General features: G+C 38.4%; 1 protein-coding gene across 2 annotated transcripts in view; it reads right to left on the reverse strand.

The window, feature by feature from the left end:
- The window catches only part of RELN (reelin), a 279,911-nt gene that overhangs the window by 80,326 nt on the left and 176,774 nt on the right, over positions 1-22,811 (reverse strand). For both annotated transcript variants that reach the window (XM_039723749.1, XM_039723748.1), the window contains exons 15-22: positions 21,909-22,037; positions 20,597-20,706; positions 17,606-17,672; positions 16,411-16,644; positions 15,338-15,499; positions 10,824-11,060; positions 4,845-5,037; positions 2,045-2,157 (exon numbers count right to left, since the gene is read on the reverse strand). In XM_039723749.1, the coding sequence (XP_039579683.1) occupies positions 2,045-2,157; positions 4,845-5,037; positions 10,824-11,060; positions 15,338-15,499; positions 16,411-16,644; positions 17,606-17,672; positions 20,597-20,706; positions 21,909-22,037 (1,245 nt within the window). The remainder of the gene's footprint in view (positions 1-2,044; positions 2,158-4,844; positions 5,038-10,823; positions 11,061-15,337; positions 15,500-16,410; positions 16,645-17,605; positions 17,673-20,596; positions 20,707-21,908; positions 22,038-22,811) is intronic.

The following is a 22,811-nucleotide window of genomic DNA, read 5'->3' on the forward strand; positions in this document are numbered from 1 at the left end:
GGCAGGCTGCGCGTTTGGCAGCCTTTGCCTTGTGGGGGTGAAATGGAAGGAACGTGCAGAGGTCTCTCCCCCTCAGCCCAGCTTTGGGAAGGCAGAACAGCTGGCTCTGCCTCTGCACTGCTCCTCCTGGCCATCGCTGAGGTTTGGCCTCTGTGTGGTGGGTGCAGTGGGTGCAGGTGGGGAAGGGACAGGAGGAGGAGGGAGGGCACCCCAAAGAGGAGCCCTACAGAGCATATTCACTGCCAGCCACCTGGAACAATGCCCTCTGTGTGGCTGGCATTGGAGAGCTGCACATCAAATTGTCACCAATAACCCCCAGGTTTTGGAAAAGCAGAAACTTGCTCTAGGATCACAAGCCTGTTCTAAAAATCTCAAAAAAATCCCCTGCCAATCTCAACCCAAAGGAACTGTTGAGCCCTTAACCTGCTCTTTGCCACTGGAAAGGAATGTTAGAAAGAGGAGAAAGTGGTGAGAGAGATGAGTGTGGTGTGCTGGATTGCATTTGATGGGGAACAAGCAGCCACCCTTCCTCTTCACCCTGATAGCACTGTAGCACAACACAGCTCAGAAAATGTCTTCTACGAAGAGCTAAGAAATTTTCAGTGGTAGTTTGTACCTTAATTACAAACAAAACTCTGCTAACAGACAGGAATCCCTTCAGATACAAGGCAGAGTGTGAAATATTTATGATTTGTGCTCAGCATAGAACAGGAACCCGGCTATTACTTCATCATAATTTCTCCCCACAGTCTCCTAAATTAAAATGGGGCTACATGCTTCTGTCACTTCATATGCTGAGAAAATTTAGTAGATCCTAAAGAAAAAGAGGCCTATATCATCATCAAATACATAGTGTATAATAACTATGAGTACATTATATATTTTATAAATTAGGAATAACAGCCTGCTTTGGAGCGTAACCCAAAAAATTGTAGATACTTTTTAAAGACCTAAGCGCTTATGTGAACCACAGATTTTGTGGGTGGTGGCACATAATGACATGTAAGATTTAGTACATTATAATCTAACTACAAAGCAGTTATCTGTAGACTTACTTGCACCATTTGGTATTATCTGATATGATAAGTTCTAAGGATTCAATATTTGCCTTTGATGTTTTGCCTACAAATAGGAAATTCTGAATATTGGCTGTACAGCAAAAAGGACCAGTGTGTTGAAAGAAGGTATCATTGGGGTATGACTGATGGAAAGAGGCTGTGCTGAGGCCATGCAGAGTGAAAAAAAATGATAAAGGATGGGGAAATACAATGATGACTTAATCTGAGCAAGCTCTCATTGCAATTGCTATGATGGATTCAGGTCAAACATAATCAAAATATAACTCTAATTGCAGTAATTAAATTCTCAAATGAAGGATGCCCTGAAGATTATTGGGATTTATGACAACTTTTTATTTGTATGGTATAATAAAGATTTAAAAATAAACAATGAAAGAAAGAATTTAGTTATTAAAATTTTAGGAGAGGCAAATCAAGTTTGATTACAACAAGATGAATAAGCTTTCTGATAATTTTTGTTTCTCTTTTTTTTTGCATGAGAGAATGTTATTTTTTGAAGACATGCTATAAAAAGAAACAAGAGTTAAAAAATTCCCAGAAATGAATCATTAGTTATTGTTTATACAGGGCTTTGGTCTGAAGATGTAAACAATAAGGAATGTGCAAAATAAAAATTAACAATACAAATAAAGCCTTCCTCCAATAGGGCATTTATAGACAAGTGCCACTATTTTTGAAAAGTCTGAACTTTATTAGGAGAGTCAGAGTATGTATTGAAAACAATCCTAAACAATAGTTTCTGTTGACTTCACCAACTTTTATTCTCTAATTATGTAAGGAATGCATTTTATGGGAAATACCTGTGACTGGGTCAGCCCTGGCACCCTACCTATTGGCTTGAGTATGGCCTGCAGAGGACTTGAGATTTGTCACAGCAATTGATGTGACAAATTGTCTGCACAACACCCCACCCCCCCTACTTTCATGCCCCCCCAAAAGTTTAAAGATAGGAAATAAATGCTTACCAAGTCTTCTGAGGTAAAAGAACAGTGATTCTCCTCCACTGAGTAAATTCGCTGGAGTGGTAAATACTTGCTGATGTAAACTCCTGACAGCTCGGCATACTGGGAAGGCATTCCTTAAGATAAAACATTTCAAAATTAGATTTAATGTTGAGGAATAATTGGGAACAGAAAGAAGGGTCAAACAGTCACAGAACCAGGAGCTCGTCTGTGTCCAGATGTTGGAGTGAAAGACCCAGAAGAGGAAAATCCTGGCATGATGTGGAGAAATTTTTCAGAAAATTTGTAGTACAATTGAGGATGGAGGAGAGCCATATGAATCTATTTAAAGATTTTAGGATTCATGACTAGAAATGTTTTGCTTTTCTCCATGAGGAATATCTATCTCTCTGGTTTTTACTTTCTTCACCCCAGCATCAACCATGGACTGTGGAGTAAGGATACAAGACCACTATGAATAAGTCTATGAAAGTGACCTCTGGACTATCATAAAGGTCATTATAGAGACCTACATGTGAGGCTTTGCCTGGGCATGCTGACTGGCCCACAGCCTCCATCTGCAGTGGGCAGCAGCAGTCGGAGCAGACAGAGCCACCCCAGAGGGCCCAAGCACAGCCTGCTGAAGTTGTGTCCTCAACCCTTCCCAAGCTCTGCAGCTGAGCTAGCTTTGAAACCTACAGCAAGCAGTGTAAATTCTTCCCTCCTGCTTCTAGGACTATTTCTGCATTGAACTCAGATTCCTGTTGAGGCCTGTTTCCCAAATTCTGGTGGGGTGTTTCTTTTTTTTTTTAATAATTATTATTTTTTAATTTTTTAAAATTTTTAAATTTTTTTTATTTAGAAAATATGATCATTGTCACATCTTTTAAATATGCAATATAAATGAAGTCCATTATCCCAGCTTCTTACTGTTTTCTAGCACCGCCCTTCCAATGTTACTTCATTTTTGCAATATTCCATTAATTTATATTTCCTTTTTGTCAGAACAGCACTCCAAAAATTGGCCTATGAGGTATTAATAAAGTGCTTGGAAGTTACTATCAATCTACATGATCCTGTTGTAGCTACCAGTTCAGAGTCCCCTCTGCCCCCTGCTGCCACAGCACAGCATCTCCTGACCATCCCCACATGCCCAAGAGTATTTATTTCACTGGTCACTGCTGTGCTCACCCCCATGAAGGGTATCAGGCAAGAGAACAGACACCTGCTCATGCAAGTAGCCTGCTTTGTCTGTTCTGAAACTGATAATAAAGCAGTGACTCTCTACAGAAATTATGGCAATTAAGAATATTTATATGGTTAAATTATACAGTAATAGGTATGTATTAAATATGAAGAAGGGCAGAATATATTATTTTACAGAGAAATTTATTGCTCAAACATCTTAGAGTATTAAATTAAGATCTGAGACCTTATTTTGGTGGTTTTTTTTTTTTTTTGGTAGATTTTCTAAAGGCTTAGTTTCCTTTCCAGCAATTTTCAAACATTTTTTCTTGATTCATCTCCCCTAAAAGATTATAGAAAACTGGATCTAATAAAGATCAGTGATCACAAAGCAAACAAAATTTTCAAACATTTTAATTAATTAGTGTTTTGTTTATTTGCCAGGTTATGTCCTTGAAATATACTACAAATACTCTTTTATCACAACAACATGGGTGGTGTGAGGAAAATTGTTTGGCTGCATGTTCTCTCTGAACTCAGCTCTACTGAGCAAGGAAAGGAGCACTAAAATCTGAAGCTAACTTATCTTCCATGGATGTCAAGCACAAACCCCAAACACCCACTGCTAGGAACTATTCTTGGACACCAAGATGATGATGCCTGCCAGGTATAAAAGAGATGAACGGTGTTTGAAATATATGATTTATAGCTTTCCTCTGGATTCTGTTTAAGGTAAGAAATCATTATTTGGATTTCCAAAGTTTAAAAATTCATTTATTGCCATTTCTTTATCATGCCCACAAAGTAAATGTGGCAAAACACAACATGGCAAGGGTAACCAGGCAAAGCTCTAATTGCTCACAGAAGGTGTGGAACTTGACAGACAAATCCTTGGGTGAGCCTGCAGAGCAGGCAGTGAAAAGGTGGTAGGACAAGTTCCCTGGCACCCTCTGAACCTGCTCAGAGGCAGCCAAAGGACCTTGGTTAGTTCACCCCGAGTCCAGGGGAAGTCCAGCTTTTCATCTAAGAGTGAAAACAAGAGCATGAACTATGGCCAAATGTGCTGCTCACATTTGTGCTGAGACAGCACTGAGCCACCCGGGGGAAGAGCAGCCAGGGCTGCTATTTGCACTTCCAGCAGAGTGGGGAAACAGCAGTCATCCCAGCCTGGACTGTGCTTGAACCAGGGCTGGGAGATGAAAGGCTCTGCATTACAATCCCCTGAAGGAATGTGCTTTCCATTTACAAAATGGCTGTGCACAAGGGCAGAAAGAATCTCTGTCCATTTAAATTCCAGGAAACAGTAGATGCATTTTGCTTGGAAAAACAAAGCAATAGCACAGGAAAGATCTCAGCCATTACCCTGTAGCTCTAACTGTGGCCCAATTTTTTTCGCAGCCTTTGTCCATTCCTGTCACTATTTTGCGTTTCAGGCTTTCAGATACCTGTCTTACAAATACTACAAGGAACAGTCTAAATAGCTCTGTGAGTGATTTTGACTGATTACAACTGAGCATTTCTTTATTGAAAGGTGAAAAAGGAAAACATCTTTATTTGTTCAATGCCAAAAGTGTATTTCAGACTATCCTTGTATAAAGCAGAGTTTATGAAAGACAAACGTCCGCACTGCCAGCCTCACCTCCTGAACAAGATGCCATGTGAGGCCATGGTTGGTGGAGTACTCCAGTTTCACCTGGTTGTCCATATGAGGAGTAAAGGCCTGACCACAGCCCATCACCAAGTTGAACTGTATCATATACGAGGCTCCAATCTGCATGGACTGGGTCTCCACGTAGCGCATGCTAGAGGCTAGCTTTGAATCTCCTGTAAAACTGAGAGATGCAAGGAAAGAATCAGGATGGATCCCCAGAAGAATTCAAAAAAGAGCATTACAGTTCTGGGTTAAATACAGTTGTGCTTCTTTATTCTGTAGATTGGCACGTGGGATGAGACCATGCACAGAAGAATCTTTCTGCTGGTACTTCTGCAAATTACCAGGAAGGTCTTGATGTATCCCAGCATGTGAAACACTGAATTATTCTGTTAGTTCTTACTATATGCTTTTTGTATTAAGGATCAAGTTAGGATCTAGCAAAGGGCAACATAAGGGAAAAACAACAGAAAGAAAGTTAATTCCCCTGGGTGTCCATTGCCTAAGGTCATGCCACAGTCAGAGCTGTAATTTCATTTTAATACTGGGCAGTTAAGATACTCTGAATCTAGTTTAAAGTATTGTTATATATACTGTTAACTTCATTGGTTTTCAAGTGTACCTATGCACAATTCATTCACTTGACTGTGTTTCAGAATTAATCTTCTATTCTCAGCTTGTTTTCTGTAGAATGTACTGATATAAGAGTTATATTTTCCAGTGGACTGGAGAGCAATAGCTCTCCAATGAGAACCATTGCTTGGAACACATATATGCACATATATTTTACAAGGTACCCAGTTACTATATATATAGTATTGCAATTTATAATCTGAAATTCCAAGATATTTCACTTCAAATGCAGGTTTTTATTCTATGCAGTATTCAAAATAAAAAGGAAACAACCAAATTCAAAACCTCAAATATAACAGAAGCATAAGAAGGAAGTAATAACAACTTAAACATTGAATCTTGCTCACCGTCAAAACAAAGTATTTTAATGAAAGTTCACATAGAATGAAAATTGCCTCTGTCTCCTTAGTTTGAGATTTTAGTGTCTTCAGAAGTACTGCAGTCCTTTCAGCTTCAGTATTTTCTAAGACTATTCTTAAATGTGAACAATTTAGAAAAGGGATTGGCTCTTTTTAAAGAAAAATCACTGCAAATCATGATGGAAAAGAAAAAGCTGCATTCAGTACAGTAGTGATGAAGAGAATAATCTAGTTCAAGGTTGCTCTTATGATTGAGTAAGCAACAGTTTATTATCTTAAATAAGAAGTCATAATCTTTAAATACAATACAGAAGAACACATTAGCTTCTACTCCTATAAAATTCAAGGTCATGACAAAGAGAGTGTGAGGACGAGGAATACAAGTCAGTGTCACTTAGGACTCTTTTAAATTAATTCACTGACCTACATTGTTTTCTACAGAGTCCTTCCCAGAGAGAGCACTTATTCCATAAATGTCAGCATCCTGCCTTAAAGCTTCAGAAAAAAATTACTGAAAGCTGACATTAGTTTTGTCATTATCAAATTTCTGTTACTTGGCATAAATTAACATCCAGGCTGCTTTCTACTCTCTGGCCTCACTTTTGTGACTTGATTTCCTAAAGATGATCCAGCTCATGGCATTATGTTAAATGTTTCACTTTGTCTTGTCTCTCAGCAGCCCAAAGTGACTGTGGGTGGGCACTCCCTTCACTGCCAGGGCACGAGGGCACTGTCGTGGACAACTGGACTGGAAGGCAGTGAGTTATCTTGGAAAACTGTATCTGAACTGTTTGCCCTTTCAGTTGGTGTTCTCAGTGTTTTTCTTCTAAATAGGAAGGATAATTTTAAGGTAAGAAGAGGATGTAATGTGCACTCATCAGCAGTGCAGCTCTCAACCTATGGTTTGTGGCTTCGTGGTTAGATCTGAATGCACCTTGGAAGAACTTGTCTGGATAATGCCTGAATTTATTTTTCTTCTAAACTTTATCTTGTGTTTTATAAAATGACAAAAATCCTCAGATTTAAAAGGTAGAGCTGATTTGATCTGACACAGGCTGAAGCCCTGCTGGGAAATCTGTGCCAATACAACCAGGCTCTTCAGGTATCAGTCAAACACGTGCAGTGTAATCAGGTGGAAGGTATGTGCAGCACTGCTTTGGAAGAGGATTTGGCACTGCACACAAAAACCTGGGCATAGCAGCACATTGCTGTTACCTAAAGCTTATCTGAACAGATTAAAGGAGTTGAAACTCAACAATTTAATGAAACATCTGCCCAGAAGTTGTCTTCCCAAATTAATAGAACACAAGTAAAGGATTTCTAGTGAAGAAAGGGGCAAAGAATTAAATGTAACATTTTGCTCTTGTCTTCACAAAAATTCCCTTTATTCAATGCTACTAAATAAAGTGAGAAAAAAAGTCTTAAACTCTAATATTTTCTTTCTAGCGGCATTCAGGTCATGATTAAAATATTTTAAATTTAGTATTCATTTTAATTTAATAGCTTAGCCACTGGATATTGTACACAATATATTAAGTAAATATATTAAGTAAGTTAAAAAGTCAAAGCAGCTCTTTAAAATGCATATTAAAGAAATGTGGAAAAGGAAGGTAGTGTTGAGATGCAGACAATATGTGGTGCTCTATAAGAAGCTCTTTTGAGGCAAGGAAATCACATTACAGGTACACAAAGTCCTTTATCATCCACATTTTGCCTCCAGCTGAACACAAGTAGCATTAAAGTTGTGGGCTCCACCTTGTCCCTTCTTTGCTCTCCAGATCTCTCATGTTGTGGTTAGGGGTATGCTCTTTTGCTGGAATACCAAATGTTTTCTTTGTTCTGGGAGCCACACAGCTGGAATACCTTTCCAGAATTTGTAAAAGATGAAATAATGTCCCTGGCGTCACAATAATTAACTAAAAAATCTTCAGAAATGAGAATGCAGAGGCCTCATTTTTGTATAAATGTGTTGCTGTGAGTGGATTTCTGGCACGTGTGTAATTAGACCTGTGGAGGCTCAGGAACACAATACCCATAGGTGCCCTCAGAACAATCACTCTCCCTCCAAGCACTGCCAGCTAATTGGTACTTCTGGGAATGGTATCACAGTCAATGTCAGCCAACCTGCCTTGCTCCAAACTGCTCTGAGATCCCCAGAGTTACCATATTTTCAAGGCTGGTACTTTTAGGAATACTGAAAAGCCACATGGATGCAGCTTTTTTGTAAAGCTGCATTGACTGAAAATATTGACACAATGGCCCAAGGCCCACACCAGACACAGCTTTGCTTCCATCAAAAGCAGGGGATGTTTGGCCTTTTTACATCACATCATACCTACTTTGCTAAATAATTCCTAAATGTATTAACATCATTAATATAATTAAGTCGATTACCTGAAAGAAACTTTCTGCATGTTACAGAGAAACAATTACTCTAAGCAACAAAGCATTTAAGACACTGGTAAACTACCAAGCTGATGTAGGACCACTGTAGGATATTGCTCCATAAAGACAGCTCATGAAAAGACAGGTTTACAGTCTTCTTCTAGGCTTCTCCAGGGGCAGTGGGACACTCTATCATTTGCTGCACTGAGTTAAATCATAATGCTGTGATCTGACTGGAGACAGTTTATTTATATAAAGCTATTTTATTTGTATCTAGATGAATATATATATATATATATATATATATAAAGGTATTTTATTTGTGACCAGATGAAGACATATATATATACTCACACATATACATATATATATATATAGTTAGCATCCTTATCAATATTTAAATGAATTTCAGCAAGTCACTCTATATAGACTATAATACTCCAGAGATATTTGGTTCAAAATTTTGCTTGAATATGAGCTTTTTGGAGAAGTGATGAATTAATGTACATCATCAGACTTCATTTTAAAGTATTCCAGAGTCCTTTCAGTACAACCAACACACTTGATGGAATAAAGTTAAGGATCCATTCTGGAACAAAATGATGATGATGGCTATCAAATAAAATGACTGTTCAGACATAGACCATGAAAAAACTCAAGAATCACCTTTGATCAAAACATACGTTTATCAACAATTTTTTTTTCATGAAGCCAAGTATGGAACAGAACATAAAATTTTATTAATCTCCCTCCTCAGTTTTTTCTAATTTTAAGGATAAAAGTTTCATGTTTACAGGTTCTAAGGCAGAAATGGAGGCCTAATAGACAATTAAAAGCAATTCTGTGAAAATGGGCCTGGGGATGACACCCTGTAAAATGATTGATAGCGTATTTCCCATAGCTGTACTAATGAAAAAGCTGTTGTCAGACTGTTCTCAAGAGGATGGTGCAAGTGCTACTGCAAGATCTGCTCGTGAGTTAGAAACTCATGAGTTAGAAAATGAGAACCAAATGGACTCACAGCTGGGAAAACCCAACAATAATTAATTTAACTAGCAACCATTTGTACAGACTTTGTGTAAGTTTAAAAATTTCCCTTGAGAGGAGCAAGGTCAGTGAAGGATAGAGTTCATGTTTTCCAGTGATAATGAAAAATACTTAGACATAAACAGTGAGGAAGGCTTTGATTCTGTATTTGATGAATGGAAACTTCAATTTTTCTACTGTGACTGAGCAGCACAAACCCTAGTCCATCTCCATATGGGATGGAGAATTTAGCTTAGTGTTTATTATTTTGATTCTGATTTAGAGTCATGGGAGGAAAAGAGAGGAACCTCTGCTGTCTTATCTGCCCTCCTCCCCATGATAAACTGGTCTTAAAAGTACAGAGGGAAAACAATGTCATTAAAAGGCTTTCATTCCAACTCTTTGATAAGGAAGATGCAAACAGTTTGAGCCCTAACATGTTGTTTCATTTTAATGAGCAGCGAGTACCTTCCTTGTCCTTATTAAAGTGGTTAATGGTGCTTCTACTGCCTCATTATCAGTGCTAGGACACATTTGGTGTTGTTCCTACTGCTAAGCCAACTCCTTTTAGTTTGACAGATGATCAGAAAGTCAAATCAGATTGCTCAGAGATACTTGTTAATAAAATTCCAACAGTGTTTCTCTGAGTGTCCATGGGGATGCTAAAATTATTTTATTTTCTTCGGGTTTTCTATAATTACTGTGATTGTACTTTCTCCAAAGAAATATATCTATGCCAATTAAAACTATACTGGGTTTATAGGTTGATGAGACTAGCATGAAACTGTTATTTGGTTTTAATCAAAACACACAGATTAAATTGAGCTTCCCTTGTATTAATTCCAAATATTATATTCAAATGCTCCAGATTTTTTTTTGTGAAGCATGTTAATGCTTTAGCAAAAAAACCATATTTTTATGCAATCCTAACAAATTTTTTCCTTTGTTTTTTCTGTTCTTTTACTTCTTTTGCCTTTATTTCCTTTGAGGGGTGTGATGTTTTCTTGCTTTTGTTTCTAAATACACAGCATATTTCAGACCTAATTGCAATATGTCATAATGCTGATCACGGTGCAGATGCCTAAGTGTACATAATACCAGACAAAGCAACTATAAATGGATAATGCCTATATTGTGCTGCCTTTGCTTTCTGGATTATAATGTAATGGCTATGTACACAAATCTGAACATCACTTACAAAATATTCTGTACTTAAGGTATTATTCCATTACCTGCATATCCATATTAACCTGCCTGGATTTTAAGTGAAGATTATGAAACATTTCTGAATTTTTTCTATTAGTGTATTCCTTAAATATTCCATGGAAAAAGAATGCTACATTCAATGTTCCCATCAAACAAAAATTTGTGCAATGAAGTGAAAAACTTACTGCTAATTGCAATGAGATTAGTGACTGCATTTTTGTCCATAATTTGAGGATAAGACACATTATTACTCTGAATAGCTGTCAGAAAAATGCATTTTCAGCAGTCACTTGATCCTTAGCAGGATGAATAGACAAGGAAAACAAAAGGAAAACAGGAAAGAATACATGTTTCTTACCAGAGAGTCCAGTCATGCCCACAGTAAGGCTGAACATTTCCCAGGTAGAACCCCAGGGACTGTGTGACTTCAACCAGGTTGGTGAAGTCCAGACTGATGCTGTTGAAAAGCACAGAGGTCATGATGATTTCGTCGATTGCCCACACGTCTTCTCCTTGGGAAGAGTGATATGGCTGCCACCACCTGAACTGAATGCCAACCTGCCTTGCATCTTCAGGCAGCTCCACTGAAATTATTCTGGAAAACAAAACAAAGTTGTTATTGCCAGTTTTTCCTGTTTGTGGTAATTCCGTGGGGATATATTTTCAGTAACTTTTCCTTTTTGACCCTAAAAATCATGGAGTAAATTTAACCCACAAATACTGCTGATACAACTGCTACCAGAGACAGGGACAGGGGGATTGTTCTCTTGCTAATCAGTTAATTTACTGAAAACCAGTCATGTGCATAAGCCACCAGAAAGAGTTTCTACCAAATTTGTAACTTTTGCTTCCATTGTGGACCTCTCAGTAAATTTAAAGGTGTAAATTAGCAAAGGGATGATGAGGTGACAAGGATTTAAGAATTCTAGTTAGCCTTTGTCAGATTCAGTGGGTTTTATCCTGAAGATACACATCTTGTAAACATCTGCATTCCCCACACAGCATTGATATCACTGTAATGGTGCTCTTGTCCTACAGGAACCAACCCCTGTAAATTGCCACAATCAAGTGGAAAAGGTTCATCCTGTCAGACAGTGTGATTATGTGTAGTTCTTTTTGGCAGACACTCCTTTTTTGTAGCTGCATAGAGATGCAACTGCAGGTGAGTCCCAGGTTCTTCTGCTATGCAAGGTCCCCTGATTTGTCATGGCAGCTATGTCAACACACCAAGAATTGAAAAACTGCAAAGAAAATTAAGAGCATTATCTGATTTCCAGGAGCAATTTTCATACACTGCAGGAGGGAGTATACATTAATTGCCACAGCAATGACACCTTCTTGAAAGCCCCATAAATCACCAAGACCATGGTACCCCACACAGCCACATCAGCTGAGAGACAGACTGGCAACAGGGACATTTGTCTCCATTGGGGTACAATTACTTGCTGGCTAAAGGGTTTCCAGCCAGCTCATCATGTAGCTGTTATTTTTCTTTCTCTGTTAGAAGAAATATGGATAAAATGAAATATCAGGTAAACTGAAAGCATCTTTTTATACTCCAGCACCAAATTCTTTTCATACTCAAGGTTTTCTAAGCTGCCTGTTTTGTTCTCTGCATATGAAAGAGTCTTGTGACTGTGGCAATCTTAGTGCAAAAACCACACTTAAAAATGACTTGCTACAACATCCTTGTAGAGAGTAGATTTATAATACTGTTGTTCAGTGTCACATTCATTTTAAAGAAGAATACATTAATCCATTAACCAGAAACAAATCAAATAGCTTGGCTAAACAGGTGGGAAGCACTCAGAAAGTCCTCCCTGGCTTTTCTGGGAGATGCTTTCTGGAGAGTGAAGTATGGAGGGACAGCCAGAGGTGACACGACCGTGTCCCTGTGGCATGGGACCAGCACAGTACACACTTTATGTATGGTGGATACCTTTCCTTTACACTCAAATAAACATGTTTGAATGCCTTCAGACCCTGGCTTCTTTTCTACTAAGGATTTTCTCATAAGAAGCAACTTTATAACCTTTTGGGTTATTTTTTAAAGGCACAAATGATAAGAAATTGCTACAGATGCTAAAAGGAGTCATGATTTTTTTTCTGCCATGATTAAGGGGTGTGGACCTGAGGAAAGCTGGTACCCTGCTAGGAGGAGCTCTGTATCCAGTGGGCCCTGTGAAGCACCTGGCACATGTGTGAGCCAATGCTCTGCCATAATCCAGAGCATATTTCTCTGCTGGTGGCTGCCTCTGATGCCTGTATCTTCCCTTTCACTCTTAACTCTCATAAGTATGCCCATGTGGACACTAATTCTCACAGACAGTAATATACAGAAAATCCTAAATCATGACATGCACCACTGATACACATATCAGATGCTAAAATATTTAACACATGTTAAAATAAATTCTCCATCCCAGGGGATTAAGCTAACACAATTGAAAAATGTAGGTGTAAACCAGCAAGTATGGCACATATGTTAGTATGCAGAACCTGACTACACCTCCAGTTGTAACAACTTCTCCTGTCTGGCTTTGATTTGTAGGAGATAGATGGAGAGGGAGGGGGATTCCTGCTAATGACTTTTCTGCTGCAGAGAAGAAAAGTGTTCCTACTTACATTACCAGCCACCATTAAATTTGTTAAAAACCAGCTGGGAGACCTTTGCTCTGATCTCATTCTTTCAAGCTATGCGCATACCTAATATTGAAAAGCCACCGCTGTTCTGCCCAGAAGAAAAATGCAGCTGTCAAATGTTAGCAGATTAAATGCACCTTTTCAGCAGAACATTAAATGTGTAATTATTTTTTGTATGACTGAAGATTAATTAAATTTGTGGATACAGACTGATTGCCAAACTTTGCAGCAGTCCATCTATGTTACTAAAAATGCTGATATTTTCAGACAACATAATATGAAAAGGTGAAGCTTTGTTCATAATTATTGCCAGCATTAGCTTCAGGTTTGTATGTATGTCATTTTTCTATAAACCCAGAGTGGACTGAATAATCTATCTATCTATGGTATGTATGTAATTTTTCTATAAACCCAGAGTGGACTAAATAATCTATCTATCTATCTATCTATCTATCTATCTATCTATCTATCTAATCATCAATGTCCCATGGTAAAATCTCTCTGACTTGTGTATAATGTACTTTGCTTTGTACCTTGTCAGAACAACAGAAATGGTGTTTCATACCTAACCTCAAAAAGCAAAAAGTCTCTGGCATCTATGTAATTTATTACATTTATATCTTAAACTTGATTAAAATCAGTCACCAGAATATGTATTTTCCTTTTGTTATAAAGATTTCATTGTGCTATATATTAAAAACCTTTAGGGAAATATAATTCCTACAGATGTAGTCTTGAATCTAAGAATTAGAAACAGGGTCATATAAAATATATATGTGACTATAACAAAGGTAGGCAAACTCAACTTTGAAGAAGATTTTAAAGTCTTCCAGTCTGTAGCATTTGGAAACATTTAGAACTTCAAAAATTAAAGTCTACAATGTATTTCTACCAAATGCAGTCCTCCTCTCACATTTTTGAGTATTTCTTATCACTCCCAGGAAATAATTTTAATGTTACTAAGGATTTTTTTTTCCCATTAGGACATTCTTAATCACACTTTGAATATTGCAATTTTGTACTGAGTTATTGATATGATGTGGAAATCTAATTTTTTTTGGTTTGTTTTTAAAAAAGTACTCACTGAGCTCAATAAATATAAATAATGAAAGTTATGTGCAGCTAAAGTGACTTGCAGGCTATTTACAGTCCCACTCCTGGGGCTGACTAAGATGTTTTCTTTGAACTCAGTAGACAAGAAGACAGAGGGCAATACCCAGGTCAAAGCTACCCGTGGGCAGGAAATGGACCTGCTGGAACGAGTCCAGTGATGCCACTGCCAGTTCTGCCTCTTCTGGGCCCCTTTGCAGAGCATCTCTGTTAATTGCCATTTATTGGCTCTGCTGCAGCACCCCGTGAAGGTGGCTGCTGCCAGGTTTGAGAGGGTTTGCAGAGATCCAGACCAGACTGTTCCAGGATTTTGGTACAGTCATGCTCATGGAGACTCCTCATTTTGTATTGCTCTACTTAATTTGGTGGATGGTGTCACAAAGGTATCAGTAAGGAACACCTTCTCTAAATACAGGAGGGGCATTCCTCTCTAATCTGACACCAGACATAGGCATTAGTAGATGAAATGAGCTCTTTGTTCAACTTCTTTTTTATTTGTGCAAGTCCCAGGCACAGCCAGCAGCAGGTTCTCTCAGGGCACCAAGCCCAGCCCAAGGCAGAGCACAGTCATGAAGTCATGCCATTGCCTTGAGAGAGGTGTAGTTTTCCTGCTGACCTCAGAGACCCCCACAATCCTGCAGAGATCCTCACAATCAGATTCTCTCTCAGCTGTCCTGTGCTGCCTGCAAACTCCTAATCCCAGAGGATGGTGTAGTGAGGGTATCTATGGCTTCAAAGCTACAAATAATTTATGCTAATTTTTCTTTACAAGTGGCTGCTTCCATGGGAAGAGTCATGCCCCTATTTCCCACAAGTACAAGTACACTCCTATCCCTCATCCTGCACTGCCTCAGCTTGTTCTGTTGTATCACCTGAGACTTGAAAGCCATTAAACCAATGTGTTCATTTTTATAGAATGACAAAATCAGAAGTGCCTAGAACAGCCACAAAATTTTAAAGGAAGGTGGTACAAAATTTTAAAGGAAGGTGGTAACTTTCGGTGTGCGACAAAAGCTCTTCATTCCCTCTTGCACCATGTCCTCAGTCTCCACATTGCAGTGACCATCACAACCAGTGCAACTGGGTGCAAATAACTCTCAGTGATATTTGTGCACGTACCGTGGCTCGTGGTAGTTGAGATAAGAGTAGTGCTCCAGCAGTTTCCAGGTGATGCCGTTGTCGTAGGAGTAGTGCAGCAGCACTCCTTCCCCGGGCTGGTCGGGCGCTTTGCAGGTGCTCAGCACTGACTTGCTGCCCAGGCGCAGTGTGAACTGCAGGAACCTGCACCAGAATCACACAAATATTTCCAGTCTATCCTTTGCACAGTGGGTTTTTATTGTTTTATTTTGGTTTTGTTTTTCCCCTAACCAGGCTGTTTTCAGGTCTTCCCAATCTAGGCAAATTTCGATAAATGACGCTTATGGGGTTTTGTACTTGTGATTTGTTTTTATTGTCAAGTAATGCATTGTGGCACATATAGTTAAAAAAATGCCAATCATTACTGCATTTAATTATTTATTAGGCACTGAAGGGGAGGGAGAGAGCTATCCTTTGCACAGTGGGGTTTTTTGTTGTTGGTTTTTATTGTTTTATTTTGGTTTTGTTTTTCCCCTAACCAGGCTGTTTTCAGGTCTTCCCAATCTAGGCAAATTTCGATAAATGTCGCTTATGGGGTTTTGTACTTGTGATTTGTTTTTATTGTCAAGTAATGCATTGTGGCACATATAGTTAAAAAAATGCCAATCATTACTGCATTTAATTATTTATTAGGCACTGAAGGGGAGGGAGAGATAGTGAATGGATCTAATCAGCTGCCACAAGCTGTCAAATAAACACAACCTTATAAATAATTAATTAGCACTTGGCTTTGACACTCAGGTTTGATATTAACATTTCATATTTTCCATCTGAGCCGTACAATAACTTCCCTCCAGTCTGTTTTGGACTCTGTTGTTTACAAAGCAGGAGGAAAAAAAGGCAAGGCTACAAAATCATAAAAAAGGCTACGAAATCATTAAAAAGGCTATGAAATCATTAAAAAGGCTACCAAATCATTAAAGCATGGAACTAGGAGTTTTTTAGAAGCTTTCTTCCCTGCTAAAACAACTGGTTTAATAATAGACAAGGCGGTATCTGTAGGTGGAGGGGCTGCCCCATTTCTTCGCTCCACAGGACTCCTCCTTCGCTCTCACCTGGACTGGGAGCTGTCCAGGAAGGCGGTGATGAGCTGGCGCCTGCCGTCCTTGTTGAAGACCAGGGCCTTGCCGCTGGCCAGCACGCCGCAGCCGAAGCTGACCTCGGCCCCGCGGATGGAGTAGAAGCTGTGGTAGGAGGAGAGGCGGGAGCTGGCAAAGCTCTCGGAGATGAACATGGGGAAGGTCTGCGACGCCATCTCGCACGCTGGCCCGGAGAAGCCGGGGTCACACCTGTGGGGAGGAAGGGGAGAGCAGATTGGGGACCTGCCTTTGGTGGAGCTGTCTGTCACCAAAGATGGGTCTGCCTGTCAGCCAACACGGTGGCTGCAGCTGTTCATGAACTGAGCATACCCTCAAGGTTCCTCTCAAGTCTAAGGCCCAAGAACCCCTTTGAACTTTACTTAGATAAAGTGCATAGTGAATTATTTCTGTTAGCTAGTATTTACTTTTTGAATTTAAAAAATGTGTATTTATGAACACCCCATGAATCTACACATAACACAGTGCAGAAATGTTTTTATTAATTTTTGGGACAGAACCCCTGCTGACATAATTACAGTTGTTCATATGAAAAATGAAAAATTGCTTTTATCTGTAGCATACTAGATGTGGTTACAAGAAATTAAGTTACAAAAGAGAATGCCCTGTGGGTCATACTCTTGTTAATACCTAAATGTAGTTACACCAATATTAAGAATGTGCTCACTGGTTTTAAGTAAGTACCTTTTCATTTTTTAGAGTGGAATCCTTTTAACAAGCCAGACTATCAGAAAAAAGTAGAGTGCTGATCTTCTGTCCTTGAGGTATGTTAGGTTATGGGATATTAGAGCTATTAAAATTGTAGTTCTTTCCCAACATTTAATACAAAAGTGATAAAATCACAAATCACCTCTATAACAGGTATAAAGTATACATCACTGACATTTCAGTGTGCTCTGTAGCACATTTTAAGATGAACTGGAAGTTAGACACTATACCTGAAGAAAATAATAAAAAAAATATTAAACATGCTGCTGTTTAGAAAGATTGATCTTTAGCTTTCCAGTGAGCTTTATGAATTCTGACGGTTATGCTAGTTTTATATTTAGTCATCTAAAAGAGCAAGGACTGAAATGAAAATCACTTCAACTTTCACACTACAAAGTGAACTCTGTGACAGAAATTGAACATGAGTACTGAATATAACACTTACTTGCAGCCATTTCTAGTACACTGTCCTCGCCCTGAGCAGAATTTGAGGCAAGATGGACCAATATAAACTGCAGAGAGAGAAATCAGTTAAATGGAGGGTTATGCTATGTGGTAAAGAGAATAAGCTGAATACAAAAAAGTGTACAGACCTGGTCAAACAATTATTGTATTTATTTTAATCCTACTACCTGGAGAAGGTCTATGAAAGGATATAAAGCATTTGGCTGTGTCAAGGATAGTCAGGGATAATTTATTATTTAATGTGTCATGTCCATCTGTGGCTAAAGACACACTACTGTGGCCACTAGTGCTGTCTTAATTACTGTCTGTGAATGAGATCAGATAATTTGGAAGGCATTGACCTTTTTCAAAATTTTTCATTGACATTCCTTTCATCTTAGTTTGGAGATGTAATCCAATCTATATGTTGGTACTATCCAGTTTCAGTCTTGTAGATTTAAAAAATATGTCATTACTTCTCTCATTGAAATCTACATACTTTACTTGACTGGATGTAGGGGAATAAGAACGTGCCCTGATATGTCTTATGTAACCACTAATTTTCATACTTTTTCACTGATTCTTTTAAATGGGACCAAATTTCACATCCTAAATGCTCAAAAATACACCAGACTACTTTTACTCTTTTGCTTCATCTTCTCCAATGATTCCTGATTGACAGTGTTGATATTTGTAAAAAATAGGAAGGATGGAAAGATGAGAAAATGTTAGTATAATCTCTTGCACTACGAGAAAGAAAAGTTATAACTTGTGGGCAATATTATTTTAATACAAAATGTTAAAAGGCCTTAACCATGAATAGTGGCATGTTTTCTGTTGAAGCATTGCTTGGAGTTACCTACTTCCATTGTGACGTTTGGAAGAAAGAGCCACCAATTTGAAATAATCTATAAGAAGCAGTATTTCTTCCTTTTCCTAGTTTTATAATGTTGCCCATCACAGCAGGGTGTCAGCTCTCCCCAGCAGACACTCTAAATACCTCTTAGTTACTCCCTATAACTAAATTCTCATCAGATTTCATGTGATTTCTGGTTTTCTCACTTCTCGGGGTGCAAAAATTCTGTTCTGTCTGTTTGATTTTTGTGTCTTTTGAGGTCTTTTTGAGGGGGTGGTAAAAGTAGAAGGGTTAAAGATGTAATGATGTCATTCAAAATGAAATCTTTACAAAAATTGGCATTTTTCCAGAGTTTCTGAAAGATGGCCAGCTTCCAGATTTCATTTAAAACTTAATTCACATAGGAAACAGTCATGAAGCTAAAAGTCAGAGTGCTGAATCTTTGAAAATCTTCCTCTCTTCAAGAATTTGAGTGGCTTGTCAATATTTACAAATTTTTTTCCTACCATACAGTGTAAAACTTTAGTATCATTGATATTTAACAAAGGAGGCATTCAAAATCTCAGAAATATGTCTTTAAGACTATTTCAGTGTCAGGGTTCTGCACCTCAATTTCAGAGCAGGCACTTTCTAGGCAGATGGCGTATTTAACAAAGGAGGCATTCAAATCTCAGAAATATGCCTTTAAGACTCTATTTCAGTGTCAGGGTTCTGCACCTCAATTTCAGAGCAGGCACTTTCTAGGCAGATGGCTGGTAAACCTTGTCTTGAGATTGTGCACACAGGAGCATGCAGCATCCTTTAATGGAGTTGTATTTTGTTCTATAAGCAAAGGTTGTGCAGATAAATGAATTGTCAAATGATTTTCAAAATCTTGTTTTGTTCTGCTGTCAGGATTGATTTCATCTTGCTGTGGTTTCTATGAACCTCTCATGAGTGTCTCCAACACTTAGAGTCAGCATTTTTTTAGACAGCAACTCATCTTTGCAGATACTCACAGAAATCTTTTCATCTTTATATACCTATATTTTCCCTTAATTTTACTTTCTTTTTACTGTATATCACCTCCCTAAGGAGAAGCATTAACACTATACCCAGAATGTCAAGATGATGCTACTTCCAGTTATGATTAAGAGAACAATTTTCATTACTTTTAGTGACAAAATTTCCTTAATGATATTACCTTAACAGCTTCAAGATCGTCTTGTCAATACTAGGCCTCAATATATTTTAAGAATTCTGCAAAATGTAAATATTTACCATTCCTAGGTACCATATCAAGCCTTACTGGGAATCACTACAAAATTTCACAGGCTATTGTACATCAGAGTAAATCTGTAAATTACGTATTTCACACATCTAACCAAACAAATTCTGAATGTAGCTTAGCTCCAAATCTTAAGGCTAACAAGCAAGCTAAAAAACCATTTGCAGTTACTCTTAGTTAGCCCTTTCAATCATACTTATTTCTGCATTTCATACATTTAATCCTGTGTTTCTAAATACTTTTTACTGCTCTTTAAAGTATTCCTTCTTTTTCCTGGTTTTCCTCTGTAATAAGTCATATAAATATTTATCAACATAAACTTCCCCCAGTTCTTCACATCCATTTAAAGAAAAGGCATGTGAAAAATAATTTTTGAAGAGAAGAACAGTTCCCTGACACAGATGGCACTTTCCCCTGAAGATATGGCAAACAATGTAAGCTTTTGTCAGTGTTTTGGTAGCAGCATTGCTTGAAGATGGTCTTCTATGTCCAGAAGCAAAATAAGTCCCAGATGCTGCTCCTGTTGCTTAGGCTGCTGCAGTACATGTCCTTAACAGCCAGTGTGAAACCTATTTATGTAATTAGGACTAAAGAGACAGAAGAAATGCTATATTAAGCCCTGTCACTAATATTTTTTTCCTGGAAAGCATTCAATTAAATGGAAAAAAATTCTATTAGACTATTGTCTTTTCTAATGGCAGACTCTCTTTCTAGCTTCAAAATGCACCTGCTACCAAATGCAACTAAGCAGAACAGAATTTAACAAACAGTAAATTCATTGACTTGTGATTGTGGAAAATATGTTTACTTCGAGTAGCATATAAAATTGACTTTTCTTCTGTGTCATGATCATGGATATGAATACTAACTATTATCGATTGCCCACATATTTCCAAGGATTGGTCCTGTTTGCCTCCATCGAATCCTGGTGTCACTGGTTAGTGCAGCGTTGGGAAGGGGAATAGTTATTCGGTTCCACCTGAAATACACATAACAGATATTTTACACTGACAGCTATTAAGCAAAAGTATATTTTGCAGATATGTTTATGTATTCTGGAAGCTTTGTGAGCAGCTTAATTTTAAAATCTGCTCAAATGAAGCATAAATTTACAGCAGCTTTAGAAAATACAAATTAAAAATGAGAACTCCACATATCATACAGTACATGAGTATTAGTTATTGTCTTATAAAACCCAGCCGTTTCCCCCCTGTAGGAATATACAAAGTTGGCAAAGACCATAATCTCCTTTGCTATAGCAGCTTCTCCATTCCCATGAATGTCTCCCAAAACTGAACCTTCAGCAGGGCTGAACTCTCTTGATGAAAACCCTCAGAGGGTGAGGAGTGGTGCAGAAGGTTTGGCATGCTGCAGTCTGGGTCATCATTCTCTATCATCCTCAGAGGCTTCACTCCCTGCACACACCAGGAGTAATGGTTCCTAGGAAAATTGTATGGGACTGGGGGCTGTGTGCCATCAGGTCATACCAATGCTTCAACTGCACTTTCTTTTTGTAAGTGTTGTGGAAGCTGGGATACCGAGGGATTTTGTGCTAGGCAGAAAAATGCCATCATTTTTCAGTGAGAGCAGTAGAGACTCAGTACTGAGAAGGGTTGATACAAGAAAGTGACACTAATAACCATCTCCATCTGCAGAAGTACAGAGAATGTTCTTCACTGTAACCCAGTACTGGGATTCCATGAGTAAATGTGGAATGTAAATGAGTAAATGTGTCTGAGGATGTAAATACAGCTTTGGGTAGTGTTTTTTCTGACCAAGAACAAAACTTTTGTGGCTTTAACGTAAATGAGTAAATGTGAAATGTAAATGAGTAAATGTGTCTGAGCTTTGGGTAGTGTTTTTTCTGACCAAGAACAAAACTTTTGTGGCTTTAACAAGGTAAAAGTTTTCTTTTTCTTATCAACATGCTGTCCACAAGTGGGTATTTTTGTAATTTCTCTTTAGCATCAAAAATTGATTATTATGCTAAAGAAGCAGCCCCATACATTTCAAGTTTCATGACTGGGTGGCCAGGGAGCTCAGAACACTCCTCCCTTGCTGTCCCCAGGTAGTCAAAATGAATGCTGACACAGAGTTGTGTGCTTTGCTGCTTTCTCCTGCCACCTGCAGCTGCCATCTCTGCTGCTGTGAGTTTTGCAGCCGTGCAGAGAGCACTCTCACCCGCTGTAGTTTTCGGAGGCGTAGATGGTGCTGTGGGGCAGGTGAGGCCCAGCACAGATCTCAGGCAGACACTCCGTGTGCAGCAGCGACCACGAGCGACCGTGGTTGGTGGAGAACTCCAAGCTGACACTGGGAACACATTGAAGGAAAGAAGGGAGAAAGACACCATGAGGGTACCTGGCAGAATTTGAATTAAAAAAAATCACAAAAAGTGCAAACAGGACACAAAGTTCATGAGTGTTTAAGGCCCCAAAAGTTTTTAGACTAAGGATTGCCTGAACACAGAGTTCTTGTTGGGCCACCATCTAGCCAGCATTTTATGCTGCTGCTGTTAAAAGAACTGCATTACTTTTATATTTCATAATTCATATTGAAATAGCTTCTGATATGAGGAGAAAGCTTGGGGTAATCAGATCTAGGCAGCATCATGTGAGCACAGATGCTATGCTGTGCTATGCACAGATGCTATAAGTGCCAGCTGCTAACTATGACATCTGCAGAAGGTGGCAAAAGACCACTAGCTGTTCATGCATGGGCTGTCTCTTTCCTGGGTTAAAAAAAACCCCAAATTGTTTACAACCTATAAGGAAATCCTTAGATGCCCTACAATCTAAAGACCTTGAAAAAGTAATAATAGAAAGTTCTTGATTTACTACAGATTTAGTATTTTACTGAATTATTCTTGTAATTTCCTCCATATAATTGGCTTGTAATATTCTAAGTAATGGAACATTATAAAAGTCATAATTCATCTCCTCCATATTAAATTATTGGATTCTGAATTTTTATTTTTATGATAATTTGCTGACAATATTACTTTATTTAAATGTACCATCACCATGATATTGTATGTATTAAAACAGTTTATGGAGGTTTTGACTAATTTATTTCAGGTTTAGCTGT

Source organism: Passer montanus, unplaced genomic scaffold (assembly GCF_014805655.1).
Source record: "Passer montanus isolate IOZ18808 unplaced genomic scaffold, ASM1480565v1 scaffold50, whole genome shotgun sequence".
In the NCBI taxonomy this organism is placed as follows: domain Eukaryota; kingdom Metazoa; phylum Chordata; class Aves; order Passeriformes; family Passeridae; genus Passer; species Passer montanus.